This window comes from Cavia porcellus, unplaced genomic scaffold (assembly GCF_034190915.1).
Source record: "Cavia porcellus strain 051 isolate PalLab524CR breed Dunkin Hartley unplaced genomic scaffold, mCavPor4.1 scaffold_10, whole genome shotgun sequence".
Taxonomy (NCBI): domain Eukaryota; kingdom Metazoa; phylum Chordata; class Mammalia; order Rodentia; family Caviidae; genus Cavia; species Cavia porcellus.
The window spans coordinates 16,332,779-16,346,387 of NW_026947493.1; the positions used below are offsets into that span (position 1 = coordinate 16,332,779).

The 13,609-nt window shown below is 37.9% G+C and overlaps 1 protein-coding gene across 26 annotated transcripts in view; it reads right to left on the reverse strand.

Annotated features, from left to right (window-relative positions):
- Thrb (thyroid hormone receptor beta) overlaps window positions 1-13,609 on the reverse strand; it is a 367,382-nt gene that overhangs the window by 33,208 nt on the left and 320,565 nt on the right. For all 26 annotated transcript variants that reach the window (XM_063257026.1, XM_063257019.1, XM_005008297.4 and 23 more), the window contains 2 exons: window positions 6,288-6,388; window positions 1,447-1,594 (listed from right to left, as the gene is read on the reverse strand). In XM_063257026.1, the coding sequence (XP_063113096.1) occupies window positions 1,447-1,594; window positions 6,288-6,388 (249 nt within the window). The remainder of the gene's footprint in view (window positions 1-1,446; window positions 1,595-6,287; window positions 6,389-13,609) is intronic.

Consider the following 13,609-nt stretch of genomic DNA (forward strand, 5'->3'; position numbering starts at 1 on the left):
CAAGAGACTGTTCATATCTGACTTGAATTATCTAATGTAATCCTAGACACAGCTCTCCAACTTTTATAGTGATTTCAGAGCAGAGGACCTAAGGCTTAATAGGGGAGGTCACACAGCCAATAGCTGGCAGTGCTAAGCCTTAAGGAGTACTTTTTTAAAATTATAAAGCCTGAGCTCTTAAAATGCCTCCAAACAAGAAAGGAACACCCAGAAGTTTATCTGCACACAATCTAGATGAACAGTTTCTTAACCTCAAAACACTTGTATCTTAAGTTCTTAATGAAACAATGGAATACTCGATCAATCATGAACGGTTCATATCTAAGTGTTTGGTCCCAAGTTAATCATATCCACATATCCTTCTCAGGCATATTGTTGGCAAGCCTAAAGCCTTTGGAAGATAAAGAACAGACACAGCTAGAGGTGGGGATTAACTCGGGATTTTCAGCCTAACACCATAACACGACCCTCTTCCTTTTGAATGATTCTCCATTCTGTCTTCCTTATCATGCAAAACAGGATATTCCATAGATTTTTTTTTTTTTTTTTTTTTGGTGGTGGTTGTTCTCTCAGAGAGAATTCTATTTATCACATAAGGTTAAGGCCATGATTATTTCCTTTTATATCAGGAAGAATCCTCACTGAATTTTCTCTTTCTTTCCTTTTTTTTTTTTTTTCCTTTTTAATTTTTAGCTAACAGTTGGAATCCTTCACTGATGTGCAAAAGTTTATGGCAGTAGAAATCATTAATATTGATGTCTAACAAAAGGGAAGTCTTGTTGTGAGAAACACAATTCTTCTTTTTATGATTAATTAAGGTGACCGGTGTAAGTCCCTCACACAGTGCAGGGAGGAGAGACCCCAAGGGCTAATCTCACCACCATATGCTGTGGCATTGGGAACACTGGGTATGACAACTTCAGTGCCAATGTCTTTATGGCTAAAAATACAAGAAGCAACCAAATTAAGGATGCTTTGTGCAATAGCATTCAACTTTACTTTTTGCCTATGCCCTGTCTCTAAAAATGTCTGTAAAATAATTTACGTCTTTGCTTTTGAAAAAAATAAGAGAACTAGACCATGAGGCTCTAATCAAATGAAGCTTGTGTGTGAAAATTACTTTACTAAGTTAAAGGGATGAGACCTCTTATTTGTAACATACTGCAATGTTGCTAATAGCTCCCCCTCAACCCTATAGGGATAATTTAACCACTTTATTTCCCTCCTAATCTGGCTACTTTGAGAGTTAACAGTTGATAAGACAGGAGTGGGATAAAGCCTCTCTGGGTGGCAAGTGGGATGTGGGGAGGGATGAGGCTAGGGAAGTCATACATTCCTTCTCTGTCTCTGTGGGTCTCACTGCTTTTCTGCCTAGTTGATTTTGAATCAAATCCTTTCCCAATCAACACTCATTGAATATGAAGCAAATGAAGATGATCTACTTACAATCTGTTGCCATGCCAACATAGATACATTTCTTGAAGCGACATTCCTGGCACTGATTTCGTGTGACTTTGTCTATGACACATTTTCCTTCATATTTACAGGAATAGGATGGATGGAGATTTTTCTGAATGGTTCTTCTAAAGAAACCCTACATGAGAAAGAAAGACCCAAGACAACAGTTTCATATTTTCTAGAGAGAATGATTCTGGGATTTTGAGTCCATATAATTATGAGATAAATTGTTTGGGGCCTTAAAATACAATTGGGTCTCTAGGTTTATCTACTTCCTCTTATATGGGACAGTAGGCCTAACGGGAATCTAAGGAGCTGAAGGAGAGGTCAAAGGACTGCACAGTCAATACCATTTTGAATTTTATTCAAGGCAATGAAGCCAATAGAAGAATCTAGTGCTTGATTTTGTTTTATATACATTGAATAATACTATTTTTCATAGCACGTTATAATTGTGCTGCTCAATTAAGTTATGAGAAGCTTTACTAATTTATATTAGGAAAAGGAAGAGCTAGATACCTGTGATACTTTACTACTTAATAATGTAATCATTTAGTAATTAAGTAGATGAATTACCTGCATCTAGAAATTTCATTTAATTCTTGTTTTGACTGTTGAGATGGACTTCAGTCTTTCAAACATTCTCCAGATGTTTCACCAAATATTTTCCAAAACTAATTGCATTGAAGTTTTTCTTTTCATAACCCTCTTTTACTCTGGTATCTATAGACATACACCTATAAATTTAGTATATTTCTTCCTTTCTGAAGTGTACTATTTAGTGTACATAATTTAGTGTACATTAGTGTACATAAAATCCTTAAGGGTGTCCTACTAGAGCTTTTGTGGGTGTGACCCCTGTGTCTTAGCAACTATATTCTGAACTGTGGGAATTAATAACGGCAGTGGACCATTGTAAGGAGTACACAGCAAAGAGCTGTTGGACGGATTCCATACCTTCTGCTCCCCACGATCTAATTTATAAGGGAGGTACTCTTAATATCTCCATTGTAGAGATGAAAAAGCTAATTATTAGGTTAAATTGCTTGCTTCAAGTCATGTGGTAATTGCTGGAACTTGGTTAGGATATGCACTCCAAATCTCATTTGCTTAACAGCTTATATAACAAAAAATGAAGTGAATAGATTATAAACAGTCCCCTCCTATCCACCACTCAAAAATCTCCATTTTCTCTGTTTTGGTAGATTAGCAAGGTCTTAGAAAGTTCTCTATTAAAATGTGAAGGAGGCCTCTTTGTTAGATAAATGGTGGACCTGAAATGTCAATTGTCCTTGCTTTAGCCCACATTTTTATTACCTCATTTTTAAATTTAGATTATGCATATATGCACACTTGTACACAAAAGCTCTTCCAGATAGTAAAAAGGTCTACAGCAGAACAAACTGTAAAAGCACTAGGGAAAACTGAGACTTGTAGGTTTGTTTTGGGGACATGTGTAGAAATCCTTTATCATTTCCACTGTTCAAGTTCTAGTAGGAAAACTGTCATGTTATTGGATTTCACATCCTTAAACAACTGAGTCTGTGAATCTGTATGATACAGATACATGATTGCAGGAATCACACACAGACATCAGTATGGGATGTCAGCAATGTTTCCTTGGGTCTTCAGGGTGGGTAAATCCTGCCAAAACTTCAATATTGGAGTATGTGACATGACTGAAATGTATATTTCTCTGTGAACTTCCCTCTTCCAGGTGCCCCTCTGACCAAGGAGGGTAGAAGAGGGCAAAAGAAATCCAGAGATTCCTGGCAGATGACATGTAGGGGAGGGATAGGCCAGTACTCCCCTCCTGGAGGAAATACCAAAATGCAAGACCCCCAGCAAAGGAGTGTTGAGTATTGATATAAGGACAGGAAAAGGGTATCATTGTTTGGAACTGGGTTGACTTTTTCACCCTCACTCTGATGCCCTCTTATGCTAAAGGAGTAGGGGGCCAGGGCCTTCTGAAAAGTGAGACAGTGCTCAGGAGAAGGTAAGGTTTGATATGCCAGGAGGAGAAGCACCTATTTCTCCAAAAAGGCTACGCTGTGTACTTTTTAATGGAATAAGTGAAGTAATTTATACAAGGCTCATTTTGGTACAGGGGTTGTGGCCTGTGATGCCTCTTCCTAGAAACTTCATGGGCCCAGTTCCTTTTATACTGTTGCCTCTCCTAAGTACAGGTAAGCATATTTTTTACATATGACGAAGGACCACTTTATATGAATAAATGTAAACATGCTAGTCCCTTACATTTTAAAAATGACAAAAGTTAACTCCTAGAAATAAACTTGGTAGAAGACATTTATAATACTATTTACATATAATATATATTTATTTATAAGTTAGTTATTTAAAAGAAATCCTTTCAGTTCAGCAGTATAGCCTGTGATGGACTGGATTCAATCCTCAGCATGCTCCCTGCCCTCCAAAAAGAAAAAGCCGATAAGAGATGTCTTTGTGAATAAGGACATATATTTCCTTGATTTGTGTTGAGCAGAAGTATTAGTTTCTAAATCAATATTAGACCAGTTTCTGTGCATTCTGAGAACTGAACCTATTTCTTGGTGGCTCAAGATGATGCGCTAATCAGAAGAGCAACACAGCACCCTCCTAGTTTGTTATTTGTGCAGCTTTGGATATTTCTTAGAAAATAGTTCATTGTGGGGAAGCATCAACATTTCTTCTATACAATATGTAAAAAAAAAACTGGCATAGCACAGTAGACAAAATATGTCCAAAAGATTTCACTTTTGTCAAAGTAAAAATGGGCAAAAATGATTTTATCCGCATTGTATGGGGTAGAAATATTTTTAAATTGCAGATTTGAGTCAACAGTATAGAATATACCCTTTTCATCTTTCACCACTCTTAAAAAGTATGTATCAATTGAAAAATCCTTGTCTTTTTCCAAGATACTTTGTATTATAGTAAATCATCTGCAACCCTCACCACTGGCACCCAAGGAAGGCTTCTTTTTGGCTTTTTTGGTGGAGGCAATCCTTGAAACAGTATTATTCTCATCAGACATAGAGGTTCAAAAACCTTTTGCTATGATTTTTCTTTAAGAAAACCACAGCTGAATCAGGCTCCAAAGAACCAGTAGTCCTGGGAAAAGAGGCTAGTTGATTTTAGCTAGGCAGAAACTGCAGTAAAAAGACTCAATTCTCCCTTTGTTTAGGGGCAATTGCGACTGCATTTAGTCCTCTAGACGGCACAGTTAGCCTGTAGAGTCCCTCAGCAGAGTTAAATATTAAATGCAATTTTCATTAGATTCTCTCCTAGAATTCAAAATGTATCATAAGAAGTTGATTTAAAAGACTGAGTGCTGCATAAGCAGGCAGGTAAAGCCTTTTCAATTAAGGCTAATATAGAAAAAAAGGCCAGTTTCAATCGCTGAGCTTTTGGAATTAGAGAATATATCTAGAGTTATATAGTTCTATTACTTTCAGTTCAAGCCAATAAAACTGTGCTTTCAAGACAGGGTTTGCAAATCTTCTAATTAATAAATAGGCAGGACTTGTAATTAGCTGCATTAAATTTGTTAAGACATTATTTTCATGGCTGCAATGGCAACCTTTTGTCCAGTCTTTGTTGAAGAACTACAAAATCCAGATCAAGGGGGTCTGGATGAAGGAAGAACATATTCTACCATATTCCAAACACAGCGTTGTAGATAAAAGGCCTTGGGACCTTAAAAATGACTTCTTTCCAGTGCATGTATAATTGCAACATTCTTAGCCACTTTCCCCTAAGCATTTCCTAATTTCATGTACAAAAAGTAGGTTATTTGCATGGAAAAATTTCTACTAGGGAAATGGAACCCTCATTGGTGTAACATGAAGTAACATGTTAATTTTGGGAGTTTAGGGGTAAGGGCAGGAAGAAAGGGGGTCTCAGAGGAAGGAAAGAGGAGGAATTTAGGTAGGCAAAGGAAGAGGGAAGATGGAGTTTTCTTTTTCAAATTTTAGTACAAATTTTGCTTAAGAATTTACTCCTTTGATAGGCTTTAAATATAAAACATTTAACAAGAAAATAATTTAAAAAATCCTTCCCTGATTTTAAACACAGCATCATTTATGAGGCATTAGCTGAATGCTGAATACAGCACTGGGTTAAGCTTTCTTCTTGTTTATGATAGGCCTTATTTTCTAGGCTAGTTTGTTTGTCCAAGAAATATTTTCCATAAAGCTCACCTTAATTTTGTTGGTAAAGATTGTAATTAGTCAAATTTAGACTCACTTCTGGGAAGTGAATGGACTGCTGTTCTCTGGTATGTTCTAGTTAAGTATCTCTTGAAGAAAGGTCTGCAGAAAATACAATTACCTGATGTATGACCTGAATCTCCTTAATGCAGGTTGTGCAGAAAGCCACTTTGGATCAACTTCAGAACATAATTGAACCTAAGTAGCCTCAAAGATATTTTCTAATGGAACACTTAAGTGGGCACATTCATGCAGATTAACAGTGGAAACAGCCTGTGACAGAGCAAGCCCCAACTCCTTCCATTTTGGAGCTAAAGCAGAAGAAATGCTAGTGTGCTTTTAGCTTGTTAATTTCTTGAGATGATAAAGTATTTAAAAATATATGCTCTTTAAAACTCAAAGGTTTTATTAATTTCTTTTGATTTTACCTAGCCTCTTCCTGTTTTAAAAACACTTGCTAAAGAAACCAGACCTCACACTTGCAAATTCAGTTTCTGAACATGTCAAAAATCAGAACACCACCAGATCCATGGATGTCACAGGTGAGGAATGCAGAAATCTAATTCAAACTCAGATGTTGAGTTCCAGTAGCGCCCTGGGAGGGGTCAGCGGGGCTCTTACCTTGCAGCCTTCACATGTGATACAGCGATAGTGGTAACCAGTGGCTTTGTCACCACACACTACGCAGAGCTCATCCTTGTCCAAATAGCTGGGGATGTACCCTGGGAAGGAGGTGAAAGGAAGAAGATGAGATATCACGTGCAAGTCAGAGGTACACCAGGACTAAGGCTATCTGACCAGTGACAAAATTGGTTTGCCAAGAGGAGGTGATGACAGGAAACTTAATGAAATGATCAGCAAGGCAAGTATCTTACATTTGCAGAATAAGCACCGGCCTGAAAGCAGATGAGATCCTGGCTGCTGTGCAGATGAGATGAGCCAGGGAGGTTGTGGTAGCCCATGAATCAAGTAGAGAGACCAGGATTTAGACTACCTGGAGCACTGAATTCTGGAGCACCCAATATCCTTTACATGGCTTATTTCAGAACTTGTTCTTGAAAGACTTGAACCACTTTGGGGTCAAGGTACTGTGCATTGATTTCAGAAACCTTCATAGCTGGGAAGGTCCTGGGCGATCTTCAAGTACCTCTGAAGTGAAGAAACTGGCCTTTTGGACTAGACCTTCCTCAAGGTCACACTGGACTTTCCTAACAGAGACAAAGCCCAGGGGCTATTAACTTCTAATGCCCAGGATAAGTTATGCTGGCATTTTCTAAAGATAGAGATTTAAATAGAATGATAAAGGCCATCTAAAACAATGTGGTACACTTAAGATATTCTAATACACAATCCAACAACATTGAGTAGTATGAACTAATAGTGGTTCCTTGAAGAAAAGAAAATCCAACCATTGTAAGTTCTTTCTTTAGGGTGTTTTTAGTTTGTCAGTTTAGATTCCTTAACTCAGGAAACTGAAGTTAAAAAAAAATAGAAGCTACATGCCTGTCTTTGTTTCTTTTTCATAGAGACAACATTCCCCCTTCCCCTCCTCTGCTCCATGTCCAACAACTTGCTTCAGAAGGGAAAGTTCAGTTCCACATGTATCAGCTCTTGATCACAAAAGCACACAGTTTTAGATAAGGCCAAAGCATCAAAACAAGGCACAATTGTTTTGGATGTGAAGAAGACAGAGACTGAGAAAACAAAATCATCCATCATGGTTCTTAGGAAGCTCTGATTCAGCAAACTTGGTCTCAGTAAAAGATCAGTTAGATTGAAATGACTGGTAACTTACTGTACATTTTACCATGACATTTCCACAAACCTTTTACTAAACTAGGTTGCTCAGGGCTTATTTTTCAGAGAAGAAAAGCCAGAAACAAAACAGAAGAAAATGAATCCTTTTCGTAATTTCTTAGCGATTACTTTGCCCAGACTTTAATTTAGAAAAAAATCTTACTTCTTGAGAGGTAGGTAAATGATTTCAAAGTAAGATTTGCTAATCTCTAAAATTATGTCACAGCTTTTCTTGCTTTACTTTGGCTTCATGCAAATCATGATTCATCTGTTGAGTTCACTTCAAAACTCTCATCAGACATTTTAAAAAGAGAATTCTGGGCGGGATCTAGACAAGAAAAAAGGGAACTGATAAATGGCTTTCTGTCATTCAATCTCTCATCTATTCATGAATCAGCAAACATTTATTTAGCATCTACTACACAGGTGCAAAACACGACTGTATGTACTTTGAAGACAAAAAAGAATGTGATTTCTCCCTTTGGGGAATAAGCAACTGAGTTATGTTTTTCCAGCTCTAGTCTTTTTCTAATAATATAAAAAGGAAAACATGATGAAAAAAACATGAAAATGTGCTCAATATCACTACAGAAAAATGAAAATTAAACAGTAAAACATCAGTTCATATTTACAAAGCATTTTCCTGAAAATGACATAATAACAAGTGGTGGAGAGGACATATAGACACTACTTAGAAAGTAATTTTTAAACTACATGCTAACATATGCATCTTCCTGGAAAAGACAGATGGATTACATTGTATTGATACTGTCAGGAGAGCTTAACATCTTAATCTCTTAGTTTGCTCAACTATGTACAGCTGATCTGACAGAGTAAAGATTTCACAGTCCTTGGTATCAAATGTGGCCTACAGAGATAAGGAAGAAAGAGGTCTAAGCCATTTTCCTCTATTCTCAGGTATAGGAATTGACTGTAACACAGTTGGGCACTGTGTTGTTTATGGGACATGCCATAGGCAAGGCCACAAAGCAGCAGCTGAGAAGGTTAATCATAGTCGGGGATGTGGGGTAATCCACCTTCACCTCACCATACCTCATCCTACCTCAATGCACCTGCTAGTTTCGTCTTCTGGCATGGGCAGTAGGACACCGAAGAGTTCCTTTTTTTCTATAGCTCATTTACTTAGGTTTGACCTTTAAGGTTCTTTTAAGTCCTAGAATCTAACACTAATTCAGAAAGTGGACTGGGCTCTTTTTATATTTTGACTGTTCAGAGAAAGGGGATTTTGCTTTACTCTTTTATTTTTCCTAGATTATTTTCTTGGTAGGTGGAAGTGACTAAATGTCTTAAATCATGAAATCTACAGCAATGTCTACTTAAGTTAATGGTAGCTGCTTACATGATCATACTAGTGTCCCTACTCATTGCTTTGTGTTCTTTATGATACTAATTTTGAACCATCTTATTTATCTACCATAGTCAGTCACAAGCAATGATACATCAATCATTATGTCTTAGTCCATTATTCATCATGAATTCTCACCAGGGAATAACATCCCTCACATAATGACTAGGTAGGGAGAGATTCTCTTCAGGTTAATGGATGCACTGGACATATCACATGTTCCTGGATCCTCTTATAGAACCTATTTCCTACTATTTAAGTTCAAAGTCACAATCTTTTATTTGTTTTCATACTCACTACATGGGTCACATGCCCAATGAGGAAAATGCACATGGAACATTAGTTCTGTTACCATGCCTAGACACTAACGCATGTCACAGCGTCAGTGTCACATGTGACACAGGTCTGAAGCCTCTTTACCTGAGGTGCTGCATCTGCATGGTGTCCCACATAGCTGCTGAAGAAGCCTGGATGCCCCCCACCGAAACAAGACCCATAATAGGATGTGACGGTTCATGTATTTTACCCAGTTTTTATTTGCTCACACACATTATTTTTCAGAATTACACTGTCACTTTATCAAATACATTTTATGAAAGCAAATTCCATCTGCTTATTCAACAAAGGACTTAGATTTTGGGGGGCTGGCATTTGATAATCTTTGATGAATTGCTGAATATCTTACATGTAAAATAGGCTGACATGGTAAAATATTACCTTTCAAAAAATCATCTTTTGGCCAAGGACTTAGCCCAGCAACCTAAGCGCCTGCCTGGCAAGTGCAAGGTCATGAGTTTGATCCCTGGTATAAAAATATCATCTTTTGGTAAGAACTTTATTAAGATATAATTCACATACCATGTAATTAAATGGCTTCAGAGTTGTAAACTGTCATCACTATCAATCCCAAGAAGAAATTTCATACCTTTAAGAGTCACCCCTCATTCTTTCCTTCTCCTCCACTCTTTTTGTCCTCAGCAACTGCTAATTTGTGTTTTGTTTCTACAGATTTGCTAACTGGACATTTCATACAAATGGGATCATACAGTATGTGGCTTTTCACTTAGCAGAATGTTTTCAAGATTTATCTATTTGCAGCTAACAGTAATCTTACAAAATTTGATTCTGAGAGACTTGAGATGTGGAAGGGGAAACTTGCACATTTGCACTATAAGTTGTATAACAGATAATGAGGTTGTCTTCTTAGTGTTTGCTAAATTCAATGCTTTCTCCTACATGGGTAAAATCGGAAACCTGGCTAGTTTAATTATTGTGAGTGAATTCTAATAACATGGTAGAGCCTGAAAACAAGTACTGTGGAACTTCTTGACAGACACGTGACCCTTAGGTAATAAATATAAAGTAGATTAATCATTATGATAAATCTAAAATAAAAGGTGATGCTCAGGAAGGAGGGTAGGGGTGCCTTTTCCATCTGATTAATCTTACTTTCTAGGTGAGCCCTTTTGCCTAGAGAACGAATCCTGGAGTTTTAAGGGAGTCATCATTATCCATGATAATGGCAAATTCTCTTGGCAGCTCAAAGAAGTAAAATATTTGCAGGCTATACTGTTTTTTTTTTTTTTTTTTTTTTCTGTTTTTATCGGTACTGGGGATTGAACTCACGACTGCCTGCTTGCAAGGCAGACTCACGACTGCCTGCTTGCAAGGCAGGTGCTTATGCCACTGAGCTAAATCCCCAGTCCCAGGCTATACTGTTTACTTGAGCTGATAAAGTAGTAAAGAAGCCTGATGAATAACTCCCCTCACCCTGTAAATAGTCAAAATTAACTCTGATCCATCTTTAGAACTAAGAACTCAGAGCCAGCAAAAACCCTGGATAGGTTAGGATTCAGGATGAGACTATAGTTTAACACTTTCAAAGAAACCACTGAACTATTAGCATGCTTAGTCATTCTATTTATTTCTCAGTACTGGGAATTGAACTCAGGGACTTTGCACTGAGTTATATCCCCAAACCTCCCACCTTTTAAAAAATTATATGGATATTTATGTTTAAGACAGGGTTTTACTAAGTACCTAGGTTGCCTGGGCTGGGCTTGACCTTGTAATCCTCCTGCTTCAGTTTCCCAAAGTGCTGAAATTATAAGCATTTACTATTATGTCCAGTGTATTCTTCCAATTTTATATTGAACTTCCTCATTTATGGTAGAGGTCAGACCCTTCTGACTTAATAATTTTCGTTATTGGAGACTTCTGCTCTATGTCATTGCTTTACAGACTTAAAAGTCTCTAGTTATTTTCTAAAATACTAAGGCTGATTCCTTTTACATTTAATTCTTAGTATTAGAAACAAAGCTCTGCAACATGTTAATCTCTGACTGCTGTGAGATATCAGTCATGGAGTTTCAAGGCTTCAAATGCTACCCACTGGAAACAGAGGAGGGGAAGAAGCCGAGGAAGGACCAAGTCAGAGATTAATCTGGAAAATGGCATGAGGGCACAATGACACAAAATCCTTGATTCCCATCTGAGGCCTTAGAGTAGAAAAGGGACAAAGCAGGTTGGGATTATTTCTTCTGACAAGAATTCCTAAAACAAAGCATATTTGTTAGTTTTACAGAAAGTCTTGCAATCATGCACAGGAAATCTTAGCTACATTTCCTTTTTTCCGGTGCTTGGAGCCCACATTACCTTTCAATCATTACCTTACAATTAAGAGTGAGAACACTTGACAATGCAAATCACTAAGAAAGGAAATAGATCGTTATAATGAATTTTGATCAAGAGGGCCCTGGCACTGGTAGTCTGCAGTGTTCGCTTCACAAAGTCTTTTTAAAAATCTTAGCCAAGTTTTAAAACCAAGAAATTTCACATAAAATTCAGAATCCTTGCTTCTTGTGAAATTGTGGTGGCAATACTGAGCCCAGATTTTCTAAAGGCAACAATTAACAAGCAGTCAGTCCTACACCCCAAGAAAGAAAAAACCTTTCGAGGTCTCTGTGGGCAGCACTAATCCCTGTTGTGCCCCAATTCTACCACTAAATGTCAGCTGCCATTTATCTCTGTTCTTACATTATAAGCACTATTTCACAGAATATTTATCTTTTTAAAAATGGAAAGATAAAAGTAGTCCATGAGAAAGAAAGTACCTATTTCTTTATAAAAATGAAAATATTTTTATCGTATAGCAAATAAACACTGTGTGCCTTGATTTAAAATTTTAAAATAAGCTGCCATCATAAGATAACATTGCCTCTCTTCATTAATATCAGCTCTCCAGTACTTGTGGGCATTGACATTTAGATCTGTGGTACTGAGATCATTTCCTGCTTTGAAAGGGGGTTGGGGTTAGGAAGAAACTAGGTTAAGTGTGTTAGAAGAGTAGGCAAGGGAAGAGGAAGAGGAAGGTAACCAGAAATGGTTGATAGTGGCCTCTGATTTTGCTTTGAGTATCAGTTTATGGCTTTGGGCTCACACATTTACGCTTGTAATTATTTCTTGTCTTACGTAATTGAGAAAAATCGGTTTCCTTTTAATCTGAAAATATATTCAGAACAGGATTCAGGATTATAGCTATAAAATTGTGGGCTATCAATTCTTCAGCTGTTTATTGTGTAAAGGAGAAGGAATCGTTGTACCCGTTATCAGGATGACATTGTTGCCACAAGCTGTCCTGAGTTCTCTCCAAGTACGTCCTGCAGCGGTAGTAGCTGTGCCTTTGTATTACAGAGGGTGAGATAAGAGAGCTCTGTGCCTTCCCAGTGCTCAAGATCTAGACAGATTTGACAAAAACATGCATTTATGATGAAGCAGCCTCAGATCCAGGCTATAAGACTGAGCAATAACTCATAGGTAAGTACTGAGTTGCACGAATGTGTGTGTATCCATGTTTGAGTGTATTCCACTTAGGCAGTGCTCAATATACAGCAACCTAAGTTTTAATTTGCAAATAAAAAGCTTCTAATAAACATTCACTTCAGATATTTTCTAAATATTGAAGTTTTTACCACTAATGCAGTGGCTCTCAACTAGGAATAATTTTGCTCCCCAGAGGACATTTGGCAGAGTCTGGAGATATTTTTAATGGCATGTGTGTGTGTCTGTGTCTGTACCTACACATATATGATACTGGCATCTAGTGTTCAGACTCCAGCATGGTACTAAATTTTCTCTGCTGGATAGGACAGAGACCCTGACAAAGATTTTCCTGACCCCAGATATGCACAGTGCTAAGGCTGAGAAATTCATATGATTCACTTTATGTATAAGTTTTAATGGTTTTTAAAAAAGTGATTTATACAAGTGATTGAGAACTGTTGTAGAGAAGAAGAATACCAGCCTTGGAAGAAGGTCTGGCCAGAAGCCAGGGTGACAGAGTGTCATGCTGGTTACACAGAAGAGGCTGATAGGATGTGAGGTGAGTTAGTGACCCGAAGTCATGTAGGCCGGGAATGGCAGAGCAGCACACCAGAGAGCAGCTGGTAGTAGGTGCCAGATGGAAGAAACATCACCAGCTCAGTGATGGTGCAGAGAGAGGGGTCTACAGAGGGACTGGCCAAGAATTTTGGAACAGAGGGTGTGGGTAGAAGCATAAAACTAGAATTAGAATGGAATAGCAAGCTTGTGGGCATTTGTGTTTAGCAGGTCATGGAGAAGAACCTGAAATCTTAAAAAGGAGCCCTGTGTGGGGCACTAATGTAGCAGCACTCCTGCTGAGTGGCTGGAAACAGATACCTTCGATGGGAGGAGAGGGCCATGGAGAGAAGAACAGGATAACAGAGTGGGAGTTATCTGCAGACGGGGAAGGGGACCAAGG